The following is a 25611-nucleotide window of genomic DNA, read 5'->3' as shown; positions in this document are numbered from 1 at the left end:
GTCATGCTGGAGGATGTTGCAGGCAGCAGAACGTTCTCCACGGCGTCTCCAGACTCTGTCACGTCTGTCACATGTGCTCATGTGCTCAGTGTGAACCTGCTTTCATCTGTGAAGAGCACAGGGCGCCAGTGGCGAATTTGCCAATATTGGTGTTCTCTGGCAAATGCCAAACGTCCTGCACGGTGTTGGGCTGTAAGCACAACCCCCACCTGTGGACGTCGGGCCCTCATACCACCCTCATGGAGTCTGTTTCTGACCGTTTGAGCAGACACATGCACATTTGTGGCCTGCTGGAGGTCATTTTGCAGGGCTCTGGCAGTGCTCCTCCTGCTCAAAGGCGGAGGTAGCGGTCCTGCTGCTGGGTTGTTGCCCTCCTACGGCCTCCTCCACGTCTCCTGATGTACTGGCCTGTCTCCTGGTAGCGCCTCCATGCTCTGGACACTACGCTGACAGACACAGCAAACCTTCTTGCCACAGCTCGCATTGATGTGCCATCCTGGATGAGCTGCACTACCTGAGCCACTTGTGTGGGTTGTAGACTCCGTCTCATGCTACCACTAGAGTGAGAGCACCGCCAGCATTCAAAAGTGACCAAAACATCAGCCAGGAAGCATAGGAACTGAGAAGTGGTCTGTGGTCACCACCTGCAGAATCACTCCTTTATTGGGGGTGTCTTGCTAATTGCCTATAATTCCCACCTTTTGTCTATTCCATTTGCACAACAGCATGTGAAATTTATTGTCAATCAGTGTTGCTTCCTAAGTGGACAGTTTGATTTCACAGAAGTGTGATTGACTTGGAGTTACATTGTGTTGTTTAAGTGTTCCCTTTATTTTTTTGAGCAGTGTAGTTTGATAGGCTAGTGTGAGAGAAGATGTTTTGTGGTCAACAGAAAGAGACTATGTCCCAGGGACCATATCTGCTCAAACAGTAATCAGCACAACATCAAAAGTCCAGGCTTTATTCAGCAAAAAAACAAAACAAATACAGTACAATGACAAAACCATAATAGGTTGTTATCGGAATGGAAAAAACAACTCTAAACTCTTACAAAAGTCAATCATTTACATTGATAACTATACAAAATATCTAATTAATTACACTTACTGAAAAGCATTTATCATAATTTATGTAATATAACAGAGTTCCCTGTTATGCTTCTACACCTGCATTACTAGCTGTTTGGGGTTTTAGGCTGGGTTTCTGTACAGCACTTCGAGATATTAGCTGATGTACGAAGGGCTATATAAAATAAACTTGATTGATTGATTGATTGAGTTCCCCAACTGGCAGCCCGCAGATGATTTTATTTGTCCCCCAAGTTTTCTGTGCAAAAATTATTATTTTCTTTTTTTGATTGTTGGACATAAAAGACTGAAAATGCCAGAAAATCAGCTCCAAGTGATTTTAATTAGGAAAATCTGTTCCAAAGTATTCCCACGGATAATAGAGCGATATGTGTGATCGTATACAAATGTAAGCAAGGTTTGAAATTATTATGTTTTAGTCAAATATTATATTTGTTTGGGCTTCTGGCAGTCAATTTGTAGTCTCCAAATGATTTGTAATTATGTTCCAGACCCCTGACCATCCACTCAAGAGAAAATTAGCCAGTGGCTAATATTAGTCGATGATCCCTGTAATATAATACAATTATAGAAAATAAATTGATATAACAATATTGTCAGTAATACAAATATAAGTTACAGTATTACAGCATGTCTTGGCTTTGCAAGTTATTTATCATCCCTGTTCCCTAAGGCTCTCTAGTGTCATAACCATATAATATAAGAATAAGTCCTGAACTGTAGAAAATACACTGATAATTAACCAGTACGGTGATGGCACAGCTGGAAACTATCCCAGTGTGTGTGTGTGTGTGTGTGTGTGTGTGTGTGTGCACACACATGTGTTCACCAGACCATAGCAGTGCTCTCATGGCCAGCCTTCTGTTGCCCCAGCGAGGCTTGTAGTGCTGTTGGAGAAAGATCCGTGGTCTCTTGGTAATACTCCCCCTTCCTCATCCCCTTTTGGCATCGGTAGCAGTGCAATGGCAGTACAGGGGCGTATGGTGGTATATTTGGGGTCATTTCCCCCCTCCTCCCCCTGTAGTGATGTTAGCGGTGGTGTTGGCCCAGGAGGGGAAGGTGTCCAGGTTGAACATGGCTCTACCCCAGCTGTTAATGGCCAGGGTGATGCACAGGATCCCGATGATGTTCATCACTATACCCGTTTTAGCCTGTAGGAGAGAGAGGGGGTTAGAGTTGAGTTGGTGGTAGGTTGAGGGGATGGAGGTGAGGGTGGATGAATAAGGTGTAAGGAGGAGGTTTAGGTTTCGGGTTGGGTGGCAGGGTGAAATATATATACATTTTTTTATTTGATTTATTTCACCTTTATTTAACCAGGTAGGCTAGTTGAGAACAAGTTCTCATTTACAACTGCGACCTGGCCAAGATAAAGCAAAGCAGTGAGACACAAACAACAATACAGAGTTACACATGGAATAAACAAAAAAAAGTATATATACAGTGTGTGCAAATGAGGTAAGATAAGGGAGGTAAGGCAATAAATAGGCCATAGTGGCGAAATAATTACAATTTAGCAATTAAACACTGGCGTGATAGATGTGCAGAAGATGAATGTGCAAGTAGAGATACTGGGGTGCAAAGGAGCAAAAAAATAAATAACAGTATGGGGATGAGGTAGTTGGATGGGCCATTTACAGGTGGGCTATGTACAGGTGCAGTGATCTGTGAGCTGCTCTGACAGGGGGTGACCAGTGAAATATAACTGCTGGAGCGCGTGCTACGGGTGGGTGCTGCTATGGTGACCAGTGAGCTGAGATAAGGCGGGGATTTACCTAGCAAAGACTTATAGATGACCTGGAGCCAGTGGGTTTGGCGACGAATATGAAGCGAGGGCCAGCCAACGAGAGCATACAGGTCGCAGTGGTGGGTAGTATATGGGGCTTTGGTGACAAAACGGATAGCACTGTGGGAGACTGCATCCAATTTGCTGAGCAGAGTGTTGGAGGCTATTTTGTAAATGACATCGCTGAAGTCAAGGATCAGTAGGATAGTCAGTTTTACGAGGGTATGTTTGGCAGCATGAGTGAAGGATGCTTTGTTGCGAAGTAGGAAGCCAATTCTAGATTTAATTTTGAATTGGAGATGCTTAATGTGAGTCTGGAAGGAGAGTTTACAGTCAAACCAGACACCTAGGTATTTGTAGTTGTCCACATATTCTAAGTCAGAACCGTCCAGAGTAGTGATGCTGGACCGGCGGGCAGGTGCGGGCAGCGAATGGTTGGAGAGCATGCATTTAGTTTTACTTGCATTTAAGAGCAGTTGAAGGCCATGGAAGAGAGTTGTATGGCATTGAAGCTCATCTGGAGGTTAGTTAACACAGTGTCCAAAAAAGGACCAGAAGTATACAGAATGGTGTCGTCTGTGCAGAGGTGGATCAGAGAATCACCAGCAGCACGAGCGACATCAGGGATGTATACAGAGAAAAGAGTCGGCCTGAGAATTGAACCCTGTGGCACTCCTATAGAGACTGGCAGAGGTCCGGACAACAGGCCCTCCGATTTGACTCTGTCTGAAAAGTACAGTAGGTACCTATGGTAGCCTATCTCTCACCATGTCTGACACCTTCAGGTATCCATAAGAGAACACGATGGCATTAGGAGGCGTGGCCACAGGCAGCATGAAGGCAAAAGATGCACTGAGGGTGCAGGGTACCATCACATACAGCGGGTTCAACCCTATGGACTGGGACTGCAATAGAACACACACATATTAACCAACACACACTCGCACTTACGTGCATACGAATGCATGCACATGAGCACACACAAGTAGTACTATCCTGTAATGTGGATGTGAATAGGATGAATAAGAGTGTGTTTGCATGTGGCTCTGTGTGCTGGATCAGTTATCAAAGCTTCTCTTCACTGAATCAACAGAGCTGAGAGCTCTACACAGTGCTGCTACAGTCTCACTGTCTGCTCTCTAATGTGACCTATGTGTGTGTGTGTGTGTGTGTGTGTGTGTGTGTGTGTGTGTGTGTGTGTGTGTGTGTGTGTGTGTGTGTGTGTGTGTGTGTGTGTGTGTGTGTGTGTGTGTGTGTGTGTGTGTGTGTGTGTGTGTGTGTGTGTGTGAGAACCTCTTAAGTGATAGGCCTGGCTCAGATCCCCTATTGACCAGCTCTATTCAGTACATTTACATTTACATTTAAGTCATTTAGCAGACGCTCTTATCCAGAGCGACTTACAAATTGGTGCATTCACCTTATGATATCCCAATACATTCCAATTTCATCAAGAGGAAACTTGATCCCAGAATGAGGGTGCAGAGGGAGTGTCTGTGTGAGAGGGAGGGGTAGAAAGAGAGACTGTGTGTGTGTGTGTGTGTGTGTGTACCATGGAGGCGAGGATGGGCAGGAAGAGTGTAGCGGTAGCCACGTTGCTGGCACACTCAGTGAAGGTGGCGATGAGGAGACAGAGGATGACAGCGATGGCCCAGGGAGGGACGGAGCAGAAAGGCATCATCTGATCACCCAGCCACCGCGACAGACCAGACACCTAGATGGATACACACACACATATTGAAGCTTACACACACACACACACACACACACACACACACACACACACACACACACACACACACACACACACACACACACACACACACACACACACACACACACACACACACACACACACCTCGCTGCCCTTAGCCAGTGCGAAGCCTCCTCCTAGCAGCAGTACAATGCTCCAGGGCATCTTCATCTGGGTCACCTGCCAGGTCAGCAGGGCAGGGGCGGGGCCGCGGGGGGGCTGGGGCTCTGACGGGAGGGGGCACACACATGTCAAGCATTGTCTACTGCAGAGGTTTACAAACTTTTTGGCCCCAGACCCCATTTTGATATCTGAAAATTCTCACAACCTAAACTATGTGAAAAAAGAAATATACTTAACAGCCAATGTTTACTTTATTTGCAGCTATGGCAGTCAATTGAATATTAGTCTGACATAATGTATCTTATCAGACCACTAATGAGATGGGTGTGCTTGATGCATGTTGCGTCGGAGCTTCTCAAAGCCTGGGTCGACTGTGCACGCACACCTCATCTCTGCTGTCATATCCAACCTGGATCAATATTTGGTTTTAATGCAGACGAGAGCACTGAATCTGGCTTCACACAGATATAGCCTACCATGAATTTTTGGTGCTTTCAAAGTCAAATCATGATGTCAGTGATCTTAAGGTTGGAAAGTCAGAGCTCTAGAAAGAGGCCAGAGTTCTCGAGTTGGAATTCTGAGTTGGAGTTTCAAAAAGGGTTTTCACAGTCGGAGCTCATGTCTTTCCGAGTTGTCAGTTGTTTTGAACACAGCATTAATGCTCAGAGGAAAAAGGCAAGGTATTCCCTTTGAGTCAGGAACCAAAACTCCTGTGTTGTGACCCGTGAATGCATTCGGTCACATGACAACTCGATCATTTGTATGATTTCACTTACCGGCATGTCAACTGAGCCAGGATCACAGTCAAACGGATTGGGAAGTAGGTCCCAAAGTGTTTTTCCAAGCGTTGGAGGTGAGCAGTCATCACTCTTGTGGGACACTTACTGATGCTGTTTTCTGTTATTTTCTTTTCATTAGACAGAAAATCAACCAAACTCTACCATAAAGGCCTGATTGGTGGAGTGCTGCAGAGATGGTTGTCCTCGAAAGTCTCCCATCTCCACAGAGGAACTCTAGAGCTCTGTCAGAGTGACCATCGGGTTCTTGGTCACCTCCTTGACCAAGGCCCTTCTCCCCCAATTGCTCAGTTTGGACGGCTCTTGGAAGAGTCTTGGTGGTTCCAAACTTCTCCCATTTAAGAATGATTGAGGGCACTGTGTTCTTGGGGACATTCAATGCTGCAGAAATGTTTTGCTACCCTTCCCCAGATATGTGCCTCGACACAATCCTGTCTCGGAGCGCTACGGACAATTCCTTTGACCTCATGGCTTGGTTTATGCTGTGACATGCACTGTCAACTGTGGGACCTTTTATAGACAGTGCCTTTCCAAATCAAGCCCAATCAATCAAATTTACCACAGGTGGACTCCAATGAAGTTGTAGGAACATCTCAAGGATGATCAATGGAAACACGAGTTCAATTTCGAGTCGCATAGCAAGGGGTCTGAATACTAATGTAAATAAGGTATTTCTGTTTTATATTTGTAATACATTGGACATTTTTTTAGAAAAACCTGTCTTTGCTTTGTCATTATGGGGTATTGTGTGTAGATTGCTGAGGATTTTTATTTATTTTATCCATTTTAGAATTTGGCTGTAACATAACATTTAAAAAAATTCAAGGGGTCTGAATACTTTCTGAAGGCACTGTATAATCTTTTGCCGCAAGTTGCTCTCGGTGTATCATACAATGCGTCTATATGGCAGAGGGAGACACATTCAAAACTAGACTGCAGAGGCCTGCCTACCGTCCCGCCATAGATGGAGCCTCATCTGTGCAAAAGCCTACCATTCGAATCTGTTTTTCATCAATATAGCTCCGCAGCACACTGAACATCCCCTGTGCTGTTTCATGCTCGGGAATCGTGAGACAGAACAATATGTCCTGACATGTAGCAAACAAAAGTCAATGCATCTTGGCCCTCACAGTTAACATCTATTTGGAGACCATAAGCTGGGGAGTCGTTCAGTTAGAGCATTCATTTTTGGTTTAACAGTGTTATCTGACAAAGGTATTGATGTGAGTTTTGGTGCCTCCCCACACATTGTTTTCGCCATATCAATTGCGGCCAGCAATATCAAAGTCTCTGCAATAGTGTGTGGTGTCATAGCGTAGCGGACCTAGTCATTCACAGTGGGAATGATTCAAGTGTAACGGTCAAGTGCGACCTTTTCCCATGATTTAAGGGCTCGCTCTCGTTGAATTTGATATTATTTTGTCAGGCTTTTGGAAATTCTCCCGCGACTCCATTTTCATATCAGGAGCCCTAGTTTGGGAACCACTGGTCTACAGTGTATGTGTGTTGTGTGTGTGTTTATGAATGCGTGTGTGTGTATCACCTGTGTCAAATCTCTGTGTTCTCCAGAAGCAGAGGTAGCGGGGGGGCTCAGAGGGCAAGACGAACAGCAGCATGGCAACAAACACTGCCACTGTGGCATCAGTTACAAACCTGGAGAGGGAGAGGTGGAGGGTTTAGGAGAGGATGGTTAGCGGTTAGGTGTTAGACTGTGTGGGGTTAGGGGGCAGCAGGGTAGGGGAATACAGGGGTTAGGAGTTGGGTAAAGGTGCAGAGGGAGGCCGGGGAGGGGCCCTCCAATCCTTTTTTGAACACTAACTAATTCTTACCCAATGGCAATGTGATGACAGAGGTGATTGACGTAAAGGACAGAGCATGTTTGATGACCTTAGCCCCAGTTTGATCCAGGATTCTGTTAGAATCAATGCCTGTTTCCATGGTGATGTGCCCATTCATAAATTGACAGATGTCACATATGCCCCATGTGTTAGGCAGGTCACATGACCAGATAAGAGAGAAGGGCATTTCCATGTAAAGGACCCATGTGCACCAACATGCATGTAAAGTTCATAGGAGCATGTCACATTGCGTGTCAAATGAAAGCTAACAGTCTATATTTTTGAGAAATTAAGGCATATATACATTTTTATACTACCTATCCCGTTCAGCTCATAGCAGATTTGTTTTATCTTTCTGTCGTCTGGTGGTCAAAGCAAGACTATGAAAACAGTCTCGACAACCCCTCCCCACTCTCACTCTCACTCTGTTTCTCTGCCGTTCTCTCTCTCTCTCTCCAGGTAATGCCACCTCTCCTGGCTCTTACTGACACCTACCATGACACCCTACCACCTACCCTATTTCCATTTACTTTATCAAGCATCCTCACCCACTGAGCACCGACCAACACCCGACGTTCATGGATGTTGAAAAGGAGTTGAAATTTGGTCAGTCCTCCCTGTCCGGACCAGATCTGAAACAATTCTAGAATTCTAGAGAAAAGTACTGTATACTACAGTAGAGCACACACGCGTAGAGTACAGTATAATGTACTGTTGGACTCTACTGTGTTGTACTGTGATATCCAAACTTTTGAAACAGATGTTTAGATTGTTTCAGGATTTGGTCTGGTCCAACCAAATGTGGTCTTGTTTGAGGGCGGAGCTCTTTACAATCAAAGCCAGTGTGTAGAATAATAAGGAAGGGGGATACCTCGTCAGTTGTACAACTGAATGCACTCAACTGAAATGTGTCTTCCTCATTTAACCCAACCCCTCTGAATCAGAGAGGTGCAAAGGGCTGCCATAATTGACATCTTTGGCGCCCGGGGAATAGTGGGTTAGCTGCCTTGCTCAGGGGCAGAACGACAGATTTTTACCTAGTCAGCTTGGGGATTCGATCCAGCAGCCTTTCGGTTACTGGCCCAACACTCTAACCACTAGGCTACCTATTTTTTTTATTTATTTAAACATTTTACCTTTATTTAACTAGGCAAGTCAGTAATACCCCAAAATGCAAAAAATATTATATAATTATATCCATAATTATGAATTCCTGTATAGTACAGATCATGGACCCATGATGTAATTCCGTTACTGAAATTGTCACCTACTGTAGTTCAATAACCATTTTATAATTTCTAACTCCAGGTGTCATGTCATAGCTGACACCCCATTCTTTCTGCAGGAGTCTTTGAATCTTAATTCGGAGCAGACATTTAAAGGGGCAATATACAGAAATCGCTCCACCATTTCTCAGTTTATTTGACCAAACAAGCAATGTATTGTATAGAGAATCATTGTACCATCTAAACCGCTGTGAAATATATTTTCAATAACCAAAAATACTGTATTTTCAGCTTTTTGAAGTTGGAAAAAGCGAATGTAAAAGAGACAAAAATTAAACTTAAGAACGGGAAGCATAGAAAAGTACACATAGAACAGATCTACCGCTTCTTAGACTTCCTTTCAATGAGATTGACAAATCTATAACTCACATTCTATGTGAATTTGGTGGGGTCGCCCAAAAAGTTTTTGGAAATGGTGGTCGCATAAACAACTGAGGGAGAGTTTACCGTAATTCTGTTACCAAACTTTGCATTTGCACAGGTCTTCCAGTAAATGGGTTTTTGTGAAATTTTCTGTGTAAATTGTACAAAGTAGTCTTTGAAATCAATTATTTTTGTTTGGCATACATTTGAAAGTTAATCTGAGTCAAAGCGTAATTGCGTTATCGTGGAATTGCCCAGAATGTAGTGTGTGCCTCTCCTGCCCATCGATCTGTTTGTCATAAAGAAGTGTGCTTTTGTCTCTCATTCACTCTAGTGAGATCATGTTTCCCGGACTCTGTGTGCTGGTTGCAGCGTATGTGTGTGCCAGTGAGAGTGTGTGTACGTGTACACGTGTGTGTTCCTGTGTGTCAAAGTTCAGAACACGTGTATTGATGCAACACAGATGGTTTACTCTCTGAACGACATATTTTGTCCGTCTGTGTTTGTTTTATCCTGTTCCCCATGTCCTGACATTTGGTCTAATGGAAGGTTCTGGGACTAAAGACAACTCAGGTCACCTATCCTTCAGATCAGGCTGGTGTTACTGTGCATGTTTCTGCATATTTCCACTTGCTAGTGTGTGTCTGTGTGGTTGAGTGTGTATGGTGTGTACAGTATTTCACTGTGGCGTGTGCTACATACGGTGCGTTGGCATTGAAGACGTGGGTTGCCCATCCATCGATGAAGCCTGGGCTTCGTGTGAACCAAAGCACCACCAGCAGGATGAAGAGCCCCAGGACACTCAGCTCTCCATAAGACATGGGCCCCAGACGACGATGCTCCTCACGGATCAAATCATATGCCGCAAACTCCTTCTCTGACTGCACAGCACCACAGCCCCACGTACGCTTCAGACTGGAGAGGAGGAGTGGGAGACAGGGAGACAGGGAGACAGGGGTGAGAGAAAGAGAGACTGAGTGAGAGAGAGAGAGATTATTTACAATAATAAGTCAGATAAGAAGCAGAGTGAGTGAGAGAGACATTACCCCTATTTTGCCTATGCAAACCTTTACATATATCATGTCATGGTTGAACTGAGAGGGAGGAGAGAGTAGAGTTAAAATAATGCACTGTGATGCTCTGGCCAGGTCACTCACTTGAAGCCGATGAAGACGAGCTGGAGCCAGAGCCAGGCCAGCGTCAGCATCAGCAGCATGGTGGGGAAGGCAAAGGCGAACCATGAGGCAAAGTTAATGACGTCACCGTTCTGAGGGAAGAGTCTGACAGTGGGCTTCTATTAACAACATAACTTCTCAAAAATGTTAAACATCAAATGTCAGTTGATCAACATGATGTGTTCAGAACCCCATATCTATGTTTATAGCGACGGGATATACTGTACATACACTAACATATGTGAGGTGTGTGTCTGTGAGAGGTACATATGTGTGTGTATCTGTGTGTATGCGTGTGTGTGGTACATACTGGCTCATCTGCCCTGTGAGGACGAGGTTGGGTCCGGTGCCAGTTAGAGTGGCAGTGCCGCCGATGCTGGCAGCGTAACACACACACAACGTCAGGCCTTTACACATCTTCATCCTCTCCTTCTCCTCTTCCTCCCCAACCTGCGCCTCTGCTTCAGTCCCTTCCTTCAAGACCATGGACACCATCACTGTATACAGAGAGGAAGGAGGAGAAAATAGCACTATATATTGGAGAAGTTTGGGAATCAGGACTACCAAGAGGTCATGGCCAAAGTTGTTAACTAGGCAGGCTATAGTTTTCCTGTTGCCTATAGACATTTAGCCTATGTCTATAATTGTCTGAAATCGCCATTTAACTGTGTTATGGTGTGTTGGTGAAAGAGCAGTGCTCCAGCCTCACCCAGACCCCAGCCCCCTGCCCTGGCCTCTGCCCCCAGCCCAGTGCCCTGCACCTCACCTGGCTTCCCATCAGTCAGAGAGTTGTCCTGAGGAACGGGTTTGTCTGGGGAGTCCAGTTTATCTTTTGAGGCTAGTTTCTCCAGTGGGATGTGATTGTCCTGGATCATAAGTGTGTCCTGTGGGGTCGAACTGTTCTCCAGTTTTTCCTCAGGAGTCGTACCATTCTCCTGGCTCTGAGGGGTGGGCAGAGGGTTCTCCCCCTTTCGTGGGCTGTTGAGCTGCTCCAGGACGGCCTGGACAATGGGGACCATCATAGCTGTGGTGGCTGTGTTACTGATCCACATGGACAGGAAGGCTGTCACACCCATGAACCCTAGCATCAGACTGGTGGGAACAGCGGAGAAGGGGAGGGTGTATCAGAGTCAGAAAAGAAAATAGGAAGTGGAGAAGGAGGAAAGCATGCTAGGCTTTAGCTCAGTGGGCTGACAATCATGATTTGATACTTGAACAACTGATAGACAGACACCTGTGATTTGCTACTCACAGGGCAGGCCGCATCCCCACAACGAGTAGAACTCTGAGGGCGATGCGCTTGTGAAGATTCCACTTCTCCACGGCAACAGCCATCATTAGCCCGCCAACAAACAGCATGTTGGTGTCCTTCAGGTACTGCATACACACCTGATACACACACGTGAGAGATTGTCTTTGAGTGTGAGCATGTGTGCGCGTGTGTGTGAGCGTGTGTGAGGGAAGCGTACCTGCTTGGACTCCATGATGCCAAACAGAGGGAAGAGGACAGCGGGCAGGAGAGCAGTCACAGCCAGCGGCAGTACCTCAGTACACCAGTACACTGCCATCAGGGCTATCACATAGGCACAGCCTGCCTCCTGCAGCACACACATTTACAATACTTGATTTAGATCCATATAGCTGTACAGAGAACCCAAATATTCTAGAGGTCAAAAGGACAAACACCCACACACACACAAAAGAACTAAAGCACATGGTAGTGCCATTGTATCAATATTGATCTGTGATGTGAATTTGTGAATCTCAAGTAATGTAAACTTGAACTTCAACACCCTATGGTGTGATGAGGACATGTTCCTTAGTCTTCAATGCCCTGGCACTGAAACACTGAGCTTACAAGAATATAAGACCTCCTGGGGCAGGTTTTATGTCACTCTCACAAGAGTAGACTACTAAGTAGGCCTAATACCTAAAATTGGTCTACTGTCTGTCAGCACAGCAGGAGAAAGCATGGTCAGGTGACAATAACACACTCTCTCCGAAACCAAAGTCTTTGCAATGTGTATTTTTCTGATATATTAATATTTATATTTAAAGGGTCCAGCTGGGCCTTCTACTTTAGTTACATAGGGATGGCACATGCTGTGGAGACCCCTGAGATCCAGTTGCCAGGGTTACCCGGTCAATCAGTGTGGGATCTGGGATGTTTTTTCAGATTCTACATATCTCTATGGATACTTCTGGGAATCACCGACTATATCAACACTGACGAATGGTTATCATGGTTCATCAGCACTGGCTACAGAAATGGTCAGATTAATACTGCAATTGAGAAAATTCTAAACAAAATGAGACATGACCTTTTTCAAGGTCAGTCTCGCAAAAAGAAGCATTCTTGCGTTCTAACTACCCGCTATTCAAAGTGCTCTGAACAAATTAAGGGAATCGTTCACAAACATTGGCACATTCTAAGATCCGATGATGATAGTATCAGTAATGTGTCTTCAGACCTTCCCATGGTCGTATTCTCGCGGGGCAGAAACCTTAGAGATCAGTTGGTAAACTCTGATTTACCACCCCAAGATATCCCTGCACAATGTGTATTTGCGCCCCTATTGGATGGAAACTACAAATGTAATGGCTGTGCTCAATGCAATGGCACTTATAAATGTAGATCCTTCAAACACCCCCAAACAGGGAAACAGATCCCAATCAAAGGTGTTATCACGTGCTCCACTAAGGCAGTTATTTATCTTATAACTTCTCCTTGAGGTAAAAATGATGTGGGTAAAACAAAGCGTGAATTAAAAGTACGTATCTCAGAGCATCGTAGCACCATTAGGTGCAAAAACTTACCCAGTTGCTGCCCACTTTTTGGAAGCAAACCACTCGATTTCGTCTCTACGTTATATTGGCATCGAACATTTCACCCTCCCTAGGAGAGGGGGTGACCTCGACAATGTATTGTTAAAACGAGAGGCTGCCTAGATCTTTAATTTAAAGACCCTTGCTCCCTTCGGTCTCAACGTAGACTTTAATCTGAAGCCATTCTTGTGATTATTGTGATTTTGCTATTGTAAATGTTTGTAGGCTTATGTAGCCAAATTGTATCTATGATCATACGCTATCCATTTATGTTTTTTTGTATGCTATTTTAATATATGAGAATTAACCAATGATATCAGGCCACACCCGGCCATGATTACAGACACCTGTGTGTGTCTTTTGACACTATATAAATGAGTCATCCTGCAGTGTTTGTCATTATACCCTGATGAAGACAGCTTGTCTGTTGAAACGTTGGACATCAAATTTTTGCATCTGAGCTCCTAGAGTTTTTTTTGGGGGGTGGCACAAGGGGAGTGTGGCAGAGTCAGGTTGGAGACCTGAGCCAACTCCCCGTGCTTACCGTGGCGAGCATGTGACTGGTCAGGCCCCGTGCTATGGGGTGATGTGCACGGTGTCCCCAGTGCGCACTCATAGCCCGGTGCGCTATATTCCAGCTCTTCGTATCTGCCGGGCTAGGGTGAGCATCCAGCCAGGAAGGATTGTGCCAGCCCTGCTCTCCAGACCTCCAATACGTCTCTACGGCCCTTGATATCCTGCGCCGGCTCTGCGCACTGTGTCTCCAGTACGTCTGCACAGCCCAGTGCGTCCTGTGCCTGCGCCCCGCACGTGCAGGGCCAAAGTCACCATCCAGCCAGGACGGGTTGTGCAGGCTCTTAGCTCGAGACCTCCAGTGCACCTCCACGGCCCAGTGTATCCGGTGCCTGTGCTAAGAACTAATCCTCCTGCATGTCTTCCCAGCCTGGTGAGTCCTGTGCCTGCTCCTAGAGCCAGGCCTCCTGTGTGTCTCTCCACTCCAGTGATGATCCATGGCACGAAGCCTCCAGTGATGATCCATGGCAAGAGCCTCCAGTGATGATCCATGGCACGAAGCCTCCAGTGATGATCCATGGCACGAAGCCTCCAGTGGTGATCCATGGCACAAAGCCTTCAGTGATGATCCATGGCACGAAGCCTCCAGTGATGATCCATGGCACGAAGCCTCCAGTGATGATCCATGGCACGAAGCCTCCAGTGATGATCCATGGCAAGAAGCCTCCGGTGATGATCCATGGCACGAAGCCTCCAGTGATGATCTATGGCACGAAGCCTCCAGTGATGATCCATGGCAAGAAGCCTCCAGTGGGGATCCATGGCACGAAGCCTCCAGTGATGATCCATGGCACAAAGCCTCCAGTGATGATCCATGGCACGAGGCCTCCAGTGATGATCCATGGCACGAAGCCTCCAGTGATAATCCATGGCACGAAGCCTCCAGGGGTGAGACATGGCACGAAGCCTCCAACGAGGGTCTCCAGTCCGGAGCATCCAGCGACGGTCTCCAGCCCGGAACCTCCAGAGACGGCCTCCAGCCCGGAGCCTCCCGAGACGGCCTCCAGCCCGGAGCCTCCCGAGACGGCCTCCAGCCCGGAGCCTCCAGAGTCGCCCTTCAGTCCGGAGCTTCCAGCGGCGCCCTTCAGTCCGGAGCTTCCAGCGGCGCCCTTCAGTCCGGAGCTTCCAGAGGCGCCCTTCAGTCCGGAGCCTCCAGAGGCGCCCTTCAGTCCGGAGCCTCCAGAGGCGCCCTTCAGTCCGGAGCCTCCAGAGGCGCCCTTCAGTCCGGAGCCTCCAGAGGCGCCCTTCAGTCCGGAGCCTCCAGAGGCGCCCTTCAGTCCGGAGCCTCCAGAGGCGCCCTTCAGTCCGGAGCCTCCAGAGGCGCCCTTCAGTCCGGAGCCTCCAGAGGCGCCCTTCAGTCCGGAGCCTCCAGAGGCGCCCTTCAGTCTGGAGCTTCCAGAGACACCCTCCAGTCCGGAGCTCCCAACAAGGGTCCCCAGTCCGGACCCCACAACGAGGGTCCCCAGTACGGGGTCCGCTACGAGGGTCCCCGCTCTAGAGGTGCCACCTAAGTGGGCCAAGCCAGAGGTGGAGCGGGGTCTATGTCCCGCACCAGAGCCGCCACCGCGGTGAAATGCCCACCCAAACCCTCCCCTATAGGTTCAGGTTTTGCGGCCGGAGTCCGCACCTTTGGGGGGGGGACTGTCACGCCCTGACCGTAGAGAGCTTTTTATGTCTCTATTTTGGTTTGGTCAGGGTGTGATTTGGGTGGGCATTCTATGTTCTTTTTTCTATGATTTGTATTTCTGTGTGTTTGGCCGGGTGTGGTTCTCAATCAGTGGCAGCTGTCTATCGTTGTCTGATTGAGAACCATACTTAGGTTTCCTTTTCCCACCTGTCTGTGTGGGTAGTTGTCTATGTGCTGTTGCCTGTCAGCACTCATTTTTGTATAGCTTCACGGTTCGTTTGTTATTTTGTTAGTTTGTTTAGTGTTCGTTCTTTAAATAAATTAGTATGTACGCATCCCACGCTGCGCCTTGGTCTCCTCTCTTTGACGGCCGTGACAGTGTGGCTCTCCTTAATTTTTTTAAGCATTCCACTCTGCTAGCCAGCACCTCGCCTAAATAGGTGTGCGTTTCTTTCGCGTCTAGGTTTTAGTATTTTAACCTGTGTGTCATGTCTGGTGGGGATAGACAAAAATCAATATGCGCACGATGACGCACGAGGAGGCACACAGACGCAAGCGCGGAGCCGGTTGGGTCAGCATGTTAAAGAGCGGAATTTCCATTTTCTGAATTTCCAGAATAAACGAAGTTCATCTCGTACAAGACCGAGTCAATGGCTCTGGAGAAGTCGCAATCAGACGGCGGTGACACCTTGAATGGAGAGTGAACTGTGCTGCCTGCCACTGGAGGACCTGCTCATCTCCCCTTGTTGACAAACCCCCTCTCTCTGCTCAAGCTATGTGGATCCCTCTTGACGGTCTCCCCATCTTTTGGAGGCTTGAAACACCCAAAACGTTCAACTCTAGGTGACAATTTTTGTAGTCCAGACCTACTCTCTGTTCTGTAACTACATCTTTCATTTGATGATTGTTTATTTTTATTTTCAAGACTTTGAGATTTTTTCTGTAATGAAAAGCGCTATAGAAGCTGAATAAATTATAATTGTTATTATTATGAGTCTGAGAGAAAATATTTGCAGTTTTAAAGCAAATTTCCTGTAATAAAAAAAATCATATTTTTTGACGTGTTCATATGCTATCGGGGGCCCGACCTCCGAGGGGGACCCCAATGCCCCCCACTCCTTGGGTGCTACGCCAGTGTGTGCGTGGGGAAATTAGAACTATAGCAATACATGTTTACGCCAAAATCAGCATGCGTCAGGTGAACAAAATAATTCTGATTTAATTTATGAAATATCTAACAAGACGATAGACTACTAGTAGGGTGCTAGTGAAATATTTAAAATCATCATTCAGATAGCCTACTCTTTGTGTAGAAAGCAGAAAGAGTAGGCCTAGATGGGGTCAAGAGGAGGTAGGGACCCCTGGAATAAGTCTATTCGACAACTTTGGCGCATACCGTGGTTCCGATCAGCAGAGGTAGTGGGAGGAGGAGGAACGGTGTGCAGAACAGAATCACCCCATCCTTGAACATCCACATCGCCTGGAGCGAGGACACCATCCTCTCCCGGTCAGAGAATACAGAGAATTACAGTTGCGCACGTCTGGACTCACTCCGGGAAGAAAGCAAAAATGATGAGGGAAAGGGTGAGCGAACTCAGATACCTCCAGCTTTACACTGGGTACAGGACTGCACATGACATCTTTCTCTCTCTCGCTCCCTCTCTCTCTCTATGTTTTTGTGTGTGTGTGTGTGTGTGAGACAGAGAGTCAACACTTTTGTGTGGCATTCATACTTAAATATTAACTTCTTTAATGTGTTTACTCACACACTGTAGTCCTGGTGCAAGTTAATCTTAAACTCTTAGAAAAATAAATGTTTGAAAAGTCATATTGTGCACTTAACTTTATAAAACTTAATTTACATTTTTAAGATTGAATTTGAATCTGCTCATTGATGCAGCTTTGTTAGGATTTATCACAATTGTTGAATCTCTCACAAGAAAGTGACATATTAAGACTAGAAGGCAGTGATTTGACATATTATTAGCAGGCAGTGATTTGTTTTGGACACCCATGTAATTCAAATCCTGTCATATCACATTGGAGTTTGGAGGGCAGGGTGAGAGAGAGAGCGAGAGAAGGTATAAACTGAGAGCGACATAAGGGGACAGATAGATGGGATTTCCTTTGAACAGCAGTGGGTGCTGGCAAACCAACCTGTCTTTGGGAGTAAAGTTACACTCCCCATAACACACACACACACACACACACACACACACACACACACACACACACACACACACACACACACACACACACACACACACACACACACACACACACACACACACACACACACACACACACACACACACACAGAGACAATTTGACTTCAGATCCTACACTGCCACCGTATGGCAATTTTTTTGTTTACTTACACTCAGTCCTTAACATGATACCTCCCTTCAAATAGCCCAGATGTTTTGAGAAATTAGAGTTAAAACACAGAAATGCACAAATATGAAATCTGATTATTTTGCTTAAATTTGATTGGAACATGGAGGACCACTTGCAGGTCATTCTTCATACAACATATGTGGGGGACAATCATCTTCCTTTCCTGCGTTCCAGGACCAGGGTTTACATTTGAAAAAGGCTACATCCAGGCTACTTGTTCTGTGCAGCCAGCTATTGATTGCAAGTAAAGGTCAAAAATCAGTTATGCAGAGAGTCTATGATTCTCCTACCTGTATACATAACACAATCCATCGGCTCGTGAGGTAAGGTGGGGGCTGTGAATGGGGTCCTTTTATGCTTCCCTAATGGGAGGCAGTAAACAAACAGTCACTGCAAAACACCCCAAAGGGGCTGAGCAGGTGATGCCCTGATTCACAGGTGCATTTTGGGTTTGCAATGGTAGTGCCAAGTTCTTGCATCGGTGTAGGGCTGGAATGGGGCAGTCCATGCAAGAAAAACAATATCTCCCACCGCCTACTCTATTTTCCCTAAAGAGACAGTGGACTAGAATTATGCCAAAAAATCATGTTATATCAACTCTGATTCATATAGAACGTTCTACAGTGCTTATTCTGGGTTTCCTCCATTAGGGCCAATAGAGGGAGCCACAGTGCTGTAATGCTAAAGGTCATACATGTGTTAATGTTAATGTAACATATCAACTGTCATGGTCACAGCCACTTCAGTGGGCAGACATTTGAAAGTTGACACTATCGTAGAGCTATCTGTGAGGGTTTCCAAACTCTTTCTAGGAAAATGTGTTTGTAGGTCAGCAAAAATAATATCACAATCCAAACGGCAACCCCCATCCTCCTCTGAGAAAAATATAGAGGTCCTTACTAGACGGTAGATATTAAGATTCTGATGGACATTTAAAAAATGCATATTTCATCCTCCCTAAGGGATACCACTGATCTGATGAGAGCAGAAAGGTGAACATATTGTGCTACTGGCAACTTTTACATTTATTACACCTGTTAAATGTTTCAGATGAGTGACATTTCTAAGGAATGAGGGGAGAAAGGCTCTTATAAAGGCAGGTTTGACCTGTGGGTCACATATCTACATATTTACATTTTCTGGTTGTGTAGTGGCTCTGCTGAATCAATTCAGAGTTGAACATTAACTGGGCAATGAGGGGGCTGACAGTGTAGAGTACTGGGCACTACAGGATCCAGCTAGGGTAACACTCACCGTGCCTGTCTGACTCTCTATCTGTCTTTATCCTAATCCTATTTGCCTATATCACCTATCCCCTGACCAAACATCGGCTGGGTAAGTTTTCTCCACCTCGATTCACTTGGAAGGGATAGTATCTGATGTTGGGCAGTCAGTAGGTTTTTTGACACAGTGCATGAAACCATATAATTCTAGTATAGTAAGTGCTCTTTATTTAAAGCATGATTTGGAACATGATTTAGATGTATGGCTGTAGCTATTAGTTTACTAGTGATATAATAATAGCACAAACTGTTTAAAATCAAATTGAATCTTAAAAAAAGACAAAAGAGCCCTTTGTAAATTTAAATGTACACTCAAATCACCAATCAAGACATCACTACTACCACTATTTCTACTACGTCTATGAATGCTAGTGATTCTAAGCAGAGTCATAGACATATATATATATATATATATATATATATATATAAACACGAATACTACCATTGCATCCATAGAGAACCCATTGCAGTCGTGAGGCCAGTGTTTGCTGTTTGTGGACTTTAGCAGTGAAACAGAAACCTTTGGCCCTCTGACAAACAGTTGATCCCAGAGCAAAACACCACACATCTCTGCAGTGTAGAACCAGGCCTAAAGCAATGCCACACTGACTACTAGCCAAGCATGCTTTTGATTGGCTCTCATTTCCTCTCAACCTATCAGTGTTTGCTGGTGTTGCCATGTCCAGCAACAATATGTACTCTTTTATTGCTCTGTAAAAGTGAGGGGTTCAGTAATTCTTATGCATTGATAATCACTGTTATTGAATCTTAAATATTTAAGTTATTGGCTGTGTTCTAGAGGATCAAAACCGTAATGTATCATGGGCAAATTGTGACTGACTGACTGATCTACAAATAATAATGAGTAGTTATTTATGATGCAAGGTTTTTTGTCGGCAGTCGCTTGTACTGTCGAATGCAATGTCGAACAAGCCCATAGTGACAGGGTAGGAACCATAGTTTCGGTCCATGTTTCCCAGGGGACTCTAATTGGTGTTAAACATGTGAAATGTATAAAAGCAGAGATACTGTACAGTATATGATGACGAGACGGTCTTGTCTCCGCCCTAACAATGGGCGTTGTTGTCCCAAAGGTGGGAAGGCATATGGTCTGCTTATCGCTGTATTCCCAAGTACACAGATTTTAACGGGAGTGGACCCTCTCGCTTCGCCTCTTCCTCTCTGATAAAAGCACCCCATAGTCCTTTTCAGGGGTGTATTTATTACGGAAACCCTTTACCGTTTAAAAACCAAACGAAAGCAAACAGAGCAAACGGAACAAAACGGGGAGGGACCTACCTATATTTGTCCAATAGAAACTCCTGTTTTTGTTGCAAAACATTTTCCCTTTAGAGTAAATAGTTTCTGTTGCAAAATGTTTTGCAACAGACTAAACGTTTCGCATCAGAATCCATTGGGAGAATCCCAATTGGATTGCTCGCCTCCTCTCCTCCAGCTGGAGAGAGGAAACAAATGCGTTTTTATTAAATGAGACTCCATTTCTACTCTTTCGCATCACCAGGCAAATTACATTTACAGGGATGGAATCCTAAAATAAATGTGTAAAGTGATAAAAACTAATTTAGCTTTTAAAGATAAAAGGATAAGTGGCATATTGTTTTCTAAAAGTGTGCATGCTTTACTCCTTTGAGAAGAAAACAGCTGATTCAAAGGGGGGTGGTGTATTTTAAAACACTTCCGTGCTACCTGCTGTGAGGATACTCCTGTACATCCTCTGTCGAAGTAGGTGATCGAAGAGGGGCGCAGACACTTGTTTTCGCCTATTAAAGAATTCAAAGAGGACAGACTTTTGCCCAATTGACAATCTCCCAGAGTGTTTGCACAGACTGTGCAGCGTGGTTGCTGTCTAGTTTTATTTCTATGAGAAACCATTTTGTGAACATGCTCATGCTGTCTGTGAAGAAATGTTTGGGGTGTGGTCCATTGTTCTGAAAAGTTGTTTCCAGTTGATTTGTGTTGGGAGAGGCTTTGCTCGCTTCTGGGTCCAAGCACTGTTGCTAGCGCCCTCCCTTAAGGAAAGTATTGGTTGTCACTGTTTTTTGGTCACTGTGTGTAGCCTAACTAGGTCAATACAGTCCTGTGAAATCTAGTTGGGTGAAATCACTGTTGCACTTTAGAAGGAACTGAGATCTAACAAGCCTTTTGTGTTCATGTCAAAGTATTTTGTATGTGTATCTATTTCTAAACAAGCAAACCTTAGTCATTTAATAAACTTTTTACATCTGCCTCAGACTATTTCCCTTAAATGGTCCTAGATAGAACCTGTATCTTTGAATATATGTTATATTATTGTACAGGTTTCTTTGTTCTGTATTGCAGGCTAGCTGTTGGGATATGAAGCTGCATCTGCCTGTACTCCTGCTGCTCTGCCTCTGTTGGCTGGGACTGACTGTAAGAGGGCCAACCATAACCTCACCCCAAACACATCAACCTTCCTTAAATATCTAACCATAAATTAGAAAAGTATTGACTACAAGGCTTTTAAAGCACCCTAACCCTACCCTAGTTTCTACAGTCCAACCCTAGTGTCTCTCTCTCTCTCTCTCTCTCTCTCTCTCTCTCTCTCTCTCTCTCTCTCTCTCTCAGGATGAGACTGGTACGGTAGCTACTGAGGACCACTCTTGCGGGGAGCAGGTGTTCAGCCAGGAGGCCCGGTGGTCAGTAGGGGGTGCTGTAGAGAGACTGGGCAGGCAGCTACTGGACAGCCTGCAGACAGGGCCAGAGCAGCCCAACGTCATCATATCACCCCTCAGCGTGGCCCTTGCACTAGCACAGCTCACACTGGGTGAGGCACGTGTGTGTGTGTGTGTGTGTGTGAGAGAGAGAGAGAGAGAGACATGTATAATGTCAATAGTGAGTATGTACCTGTGAGATTGTAAGTGTATGCCTGTGTCTGCTTATGACTGTTATTAACTTTTGTCTCAAAGAATTAATGTAATCAAAACATGGTCATTGCCTCCTTGTGATGCCCCTATCAGGAGCTCGTAACGAGACACAGAAGTTGCTGCTAAGTTCACTACACGCCCACACCGTGCCCTGCTACCATGAATCCCTGGGCAGCCTGCTCCAACACCTCACCAACACCTCCCTACAGGTGGCCACACGCATGTACCTGCGCCCAGGTGAGTGTGTGTGTGTGTGTGTGTGTTTGTGTTTATGTGTATATTTCAGTGTTGCAGCTCTGTGCCAGAAAATGGCAGTCTACTGACATAATTATAAAGCAAACCCATTCTAACTGCCTTTGTTAATGCAGTAAAGGTCTGACAATGTTTTGGACTCTTTTGGTGTATATTTATATGTGTTATATATTTGTTTCTCTCTTTCTCTCTCAGAGTTTGAGGTGTACCAGTCCTTTGTTGCAGAATCCGTGCGTAGCTACAAATCAGAGCCTGCCCCCTTGATCTCAGTGGAAGATGTCAACCAATGGGTGGAAGACACCACCAAAGGTCACATGACCAATTTCCTGCCCAGTATTCCGCATGATGTGGTGCTCATGCTTATCAATGCTGTGCATTTCAAAGGTAAGCCCTTTCACTCCTTGTTTAAAATAACGTATTTGAAACTGTATACAAGTGTCTACTTTTTACAATTGTGTGGCTTGTTCTCCTGTTGTCACTGGTAGGTGAGTGGGAGGCTCGCTTCGATCCTCAGCTCACACAGAAGGATGTCTTCTACCTGGACAATAAGAACTTTGTCCATGTAGACATGATGCGGTCAGCCAAGTATCCACTGAGCCTGTTAGAAGACGGGGAGCTTGGGGCTCAGGTGAGCTGGGCCAGCTGTATGTGTTCTGTCGTCTGCTTCTGTCTCCATCCTCCCTTTCTATCTTTTCACACACAACACTTTCTACTGGAGACTTGTTTTGAAAAGTCCTTGCTGTTGAAACGTAGACAGTAAAACGTATTGTTCTCTCTACCACTCTCTCACCTCCATTCTCTTTCTCTCAATCTCTCTACAGTGCAGTTGGTGCAGTCTCCCTCTCTAAAATGTTTCTCTCCACCCCCCTTCTGTGTTTGCAGGTTGCACGTTTTCCATTTAAGGGAAACACCAGCTTTCTGGTAGTTATGCCGTTGCCAGGAAGAGGAAACGTTTCATCGCTGGTGGCCAAGCTGAATATCTCTGACCTGTACAGACGTCTACCTCAGGAGAGGACCATGCAGGTCCAACTGCCCAAGTTCACCCTGCAGTACCGCCAAGAGCTACAGGAGGCGCTGACCAGCATGGGTGAGAACAGAAGTAGTGTCAGAAATGACCTAGGGCAACAGCACTAGGTCTGGGAATCATGTCTGATTCTCTTGGCCAATTCTGAGAAGGTGATTTTCGAGACAGACAACTCTCCCAACAAATCACTTGTTTTGGTAGGTGGGGTTTAAAAAGAATCCCCTCAGAAATATGACGGACACACAATGTGGATGCAGATAGCTAGGGTAATTTTAGCCACAGCCAGTCAGTGGTTTTAAGCTTGTAATGCTAACGTTATGGCGCATGCAAACTACTCACTTGTGAAATACACTCATTGAAAATATCCTCCTCCAGCTCCATCTAGCTAGCTACAGCTCCGCTCTTTCCTCTCTGCCAAACTGACGTTGGTCCTAGTACAGACGTGTATGCTGGAACATTGGTACGTTCTGGGAGGCAACCCACCTGTCTAGAAACTAGCACAGAAAGTTAAATAGTTTTGGCCAGGAGTTTTTCCTATGTCAGATCATGTGGTCTGGAAAAACTTGAGTCATAGTTTAAGCCCTAGTCATAGTTTAAGTGAGCTATAAATGGACAGGCAGGGCCAGCCCTAGCCTTTTGGGGGCCCTAAGCATTAGCTATCTAGTGTCTGCTTGGTGGCTGAACCAGTCTCAAATCAATCCAGATTAAATGAAAGGCAGGGATGCTACCGTATGGCCAGTCAAACAAGCTTGGACTAGGCTGCTCGCTGGAACAAGTTCGCTCAGGTGATCGAGCATGGTTTGCCATAGTAGCCAGTAGCTAACGAGAGCAGAATGATTTTCAGAATTAGGAACTAGTGTTAGGTGGATGGGCAAAATCTTGATTTTTAGAGATGAGTTCCACGCCATCTACAAGAGAGATCGGTTAAGGGACGTACATCACGTAGGAGTGAATCCTTCTGATTTGAGACAATGGGGCCCCCCTACCTCGCGGGCAAAACATTATAGTGGTCCCCTACTTGACGGCGAAGAGAACATTTTAGGTTTAAAGTACATTTTCAGCAATTCCACACATTTTGCCCTGGGGTGGAGAGAAAATGTTGCAATTTTGTAACAAATTTCATGCAATTTTACTCGTTTTGCCATGTGGCTGAGAGACATTTGTGCAGTTTAAATTAAATTTCCTGTAATTCTACACATTTTTATTTATGCCATGTTAATATGATATCTGATTGAGAGTGACTAACAAAATCAATGGGGGCCCCCTGGAGTTCAGGGCCCCTGGGCATGTGCCCTGCGTGCCCTGTCGGTATACAGCCATGATTACTACAAGTTTAGATAGCTGACTAATTTACCAACCTAAAAATGATTAGCTGACATGTATAATTGAGTGACTGACCTATCAAGCAATAAACTGCTGAGGCACAACTACATTTAGAAATAGCACGTTGTGTATTCTACTATTCTGTCAATCAAAATCTCTCTTATCTCTCTCTCTCAGGTCTGGGCTCTTTGTTCTCTAGTCCTAATCTGTCCGGTGTCTCAGAGGTTCCTCTGCAGGTGTCCAGCATGCGTCACGCCTGCGGGGTGGAGTTGAGTGAGGAAGGGGCCGAAGCATCTGCAGCCACCTCCATCACCATCATGCGCTCTGTTCCCATCTTTTCTGTAAACTCCCCCTTCCTGTTCGCCCTGGTAGACCACGCCTCCCTCGCTCCAATCTTCCTGGGCACCGTCACTAACCCAGCCCCTGACGCCAGCCCCATGCAGATCGACAGTCCCCTTGGCGATGATCCCAATGGCAACAGGACCCAAAGTGACAGCTCTCATAGCAACAGCAATGTACAGAACGATGGTCCCCATAGTAACAACAACGTACAGAGCGACAGTCCCCATAACAGTAACAACGTACAGAGTGACCAGCCACAAAGTGAGAGAATGCAGTGTGGCGTCCCTGTCGGGGGGGAGGAGCAACAACAGCCACTGAATGAAGTAGAGGGAAACCCCAACGCCCAAGTGGAGGGGCAAGGATCCAGTTCCTGTGCCAATCCCTCTCTTACAGTTCCTTCCTAAACCAACACTGATGCCCAGCTTGCCCCAACCCATCTCTCACTGTTCTGTCCTGAGCAACACTGCCCGACCAGCCGGTCCCATATGGAGCCCAGCCCTCACATAGCAAAACCCTATCCCAATCTATTGACACAGTTCCCAGTCCAGAATCAACCCCAGCCCCTACCCCTAGACACCTGACAACTTCTCACAGTCCCTCCCCTCCCCAGTGAATGCCCCTGATTACAACCCAATGATTTAGGAGAGACCATGGACCTGTCCTATACTATAGTGTGTGCAGATTAACACTCAAATGTGATGCTATTTTTACACTTGGCTGTGCACTGTCTGTCTTACAGTATTTGTTGTGTTTTGTTGTGATGTCTTACTTTGTCATTTGGATGATTCCCACCTCTGGTATTGATTAAAGAAATTAAGTCTCAACGTTTTAGTGAATGGTGGATGTGATCATGTG

At 45.7% G+C, this 25611-nt stretch overlaps 2 protein-coding genes across 4 annotated transcripts; one reads left to right on the top strand and one right to left on the bottom strand.

Annotated features, from left to right (window-relative positions):
- Nucleotides 1-945: 945 nt before the first annotated feature.
- Nucleotides 946-16927, bottom strand: LOC120057097 (solute carrier family 13 member 5-like). The gene is made up of 12 exons (XM_039005510.1): nucleotides 16626-16927; nucleotides 11673-11801; nucleotides 11456-11592; nucleotides 10970-11295; nucleotides 10514-10700; nucleotides 10186-10308; nucleotides 9731-9943; nucleotides 7085-7194; nucleotides 4727-4848; nucleotides 4421-4582; nucleotides 3639-3776; nucleotides 946-2239 (listed from the first exon to the last, which is right to left on the bottom strand). Exons 1-12 carry the CDS (start codon nucleotides 16725-16727, stop codon nucleotides 2087-2089), a joined length of 1902 nt encoding a protein of 633 aa, XP_038861438.1. The 5' UTR covers nucleotides 16728-16927; the 3' UTR covers nucleotides 946-2086.
- Nucleotides 16662-25580, top strand: LOC120057098 (alpha-2-antiplasmin-like). 3 transcript variants are annotated; one of them, XM_039005511.1, is made up of 8 exons: nucleotides 16662-16813; nucleotides 21250-21321; nucleotides 21517-21715; nucleotides 21909-22052; nucleotides 22263-22451; nucleotides 22553-22695; nucleotides 22950-23154; nucleotides 24592-25580. In XM_039005511.1, exons 1-8 carry the CDS (start codon nucleotides 16799-16801, stop codon nucleotides 25158-25160), a joined length of 1536 nt encoding a protein of 511 aa, XP_038861439.1. In that variant the 5' UTR covers nucleotides 16662-16798; the 3' UTR covers nucleotides 25161-25580. The 3 variants fall into 3 exon arrangements, with proteins under 3 accessions (XP_038861439.1, XP_038861440.1, XP_038861442.1); XM_039005512.1 differs by lacking the exon at nucleotides 16662-16813 and adding an exon at nucleotides 18816-18961; XM_039005514.1 differs by lacking the exon at nucleotides 16662-16813 and adding an exon at nucleotides 18816-18961 and having other exon boundaries at nucleotides 21228-21321.
- Nucleotides 25581-25611: the final 31 nt, after the last annotated feature.

This window comes from Salvelinus namaycush, chromosome 12 (assembly GCF_016432855.1).
Source record: "Salvelinus namaycush isolate Seneca chromosome 12, SaNama_1.0, whole genome shotgun sequence".
Taxonomy (NCBI): domain Eukaryota; kingdom Metazoa; phylum Chordata; class Actinopteri; order Salmoniformes; family Salmonidae; genus Salvelinus; species Salvelinus namaycush.
Note: the sequence above shows the minus strand (reverse complement) of the source record. Positions and strands in the feature narration are given on the sequence as shown.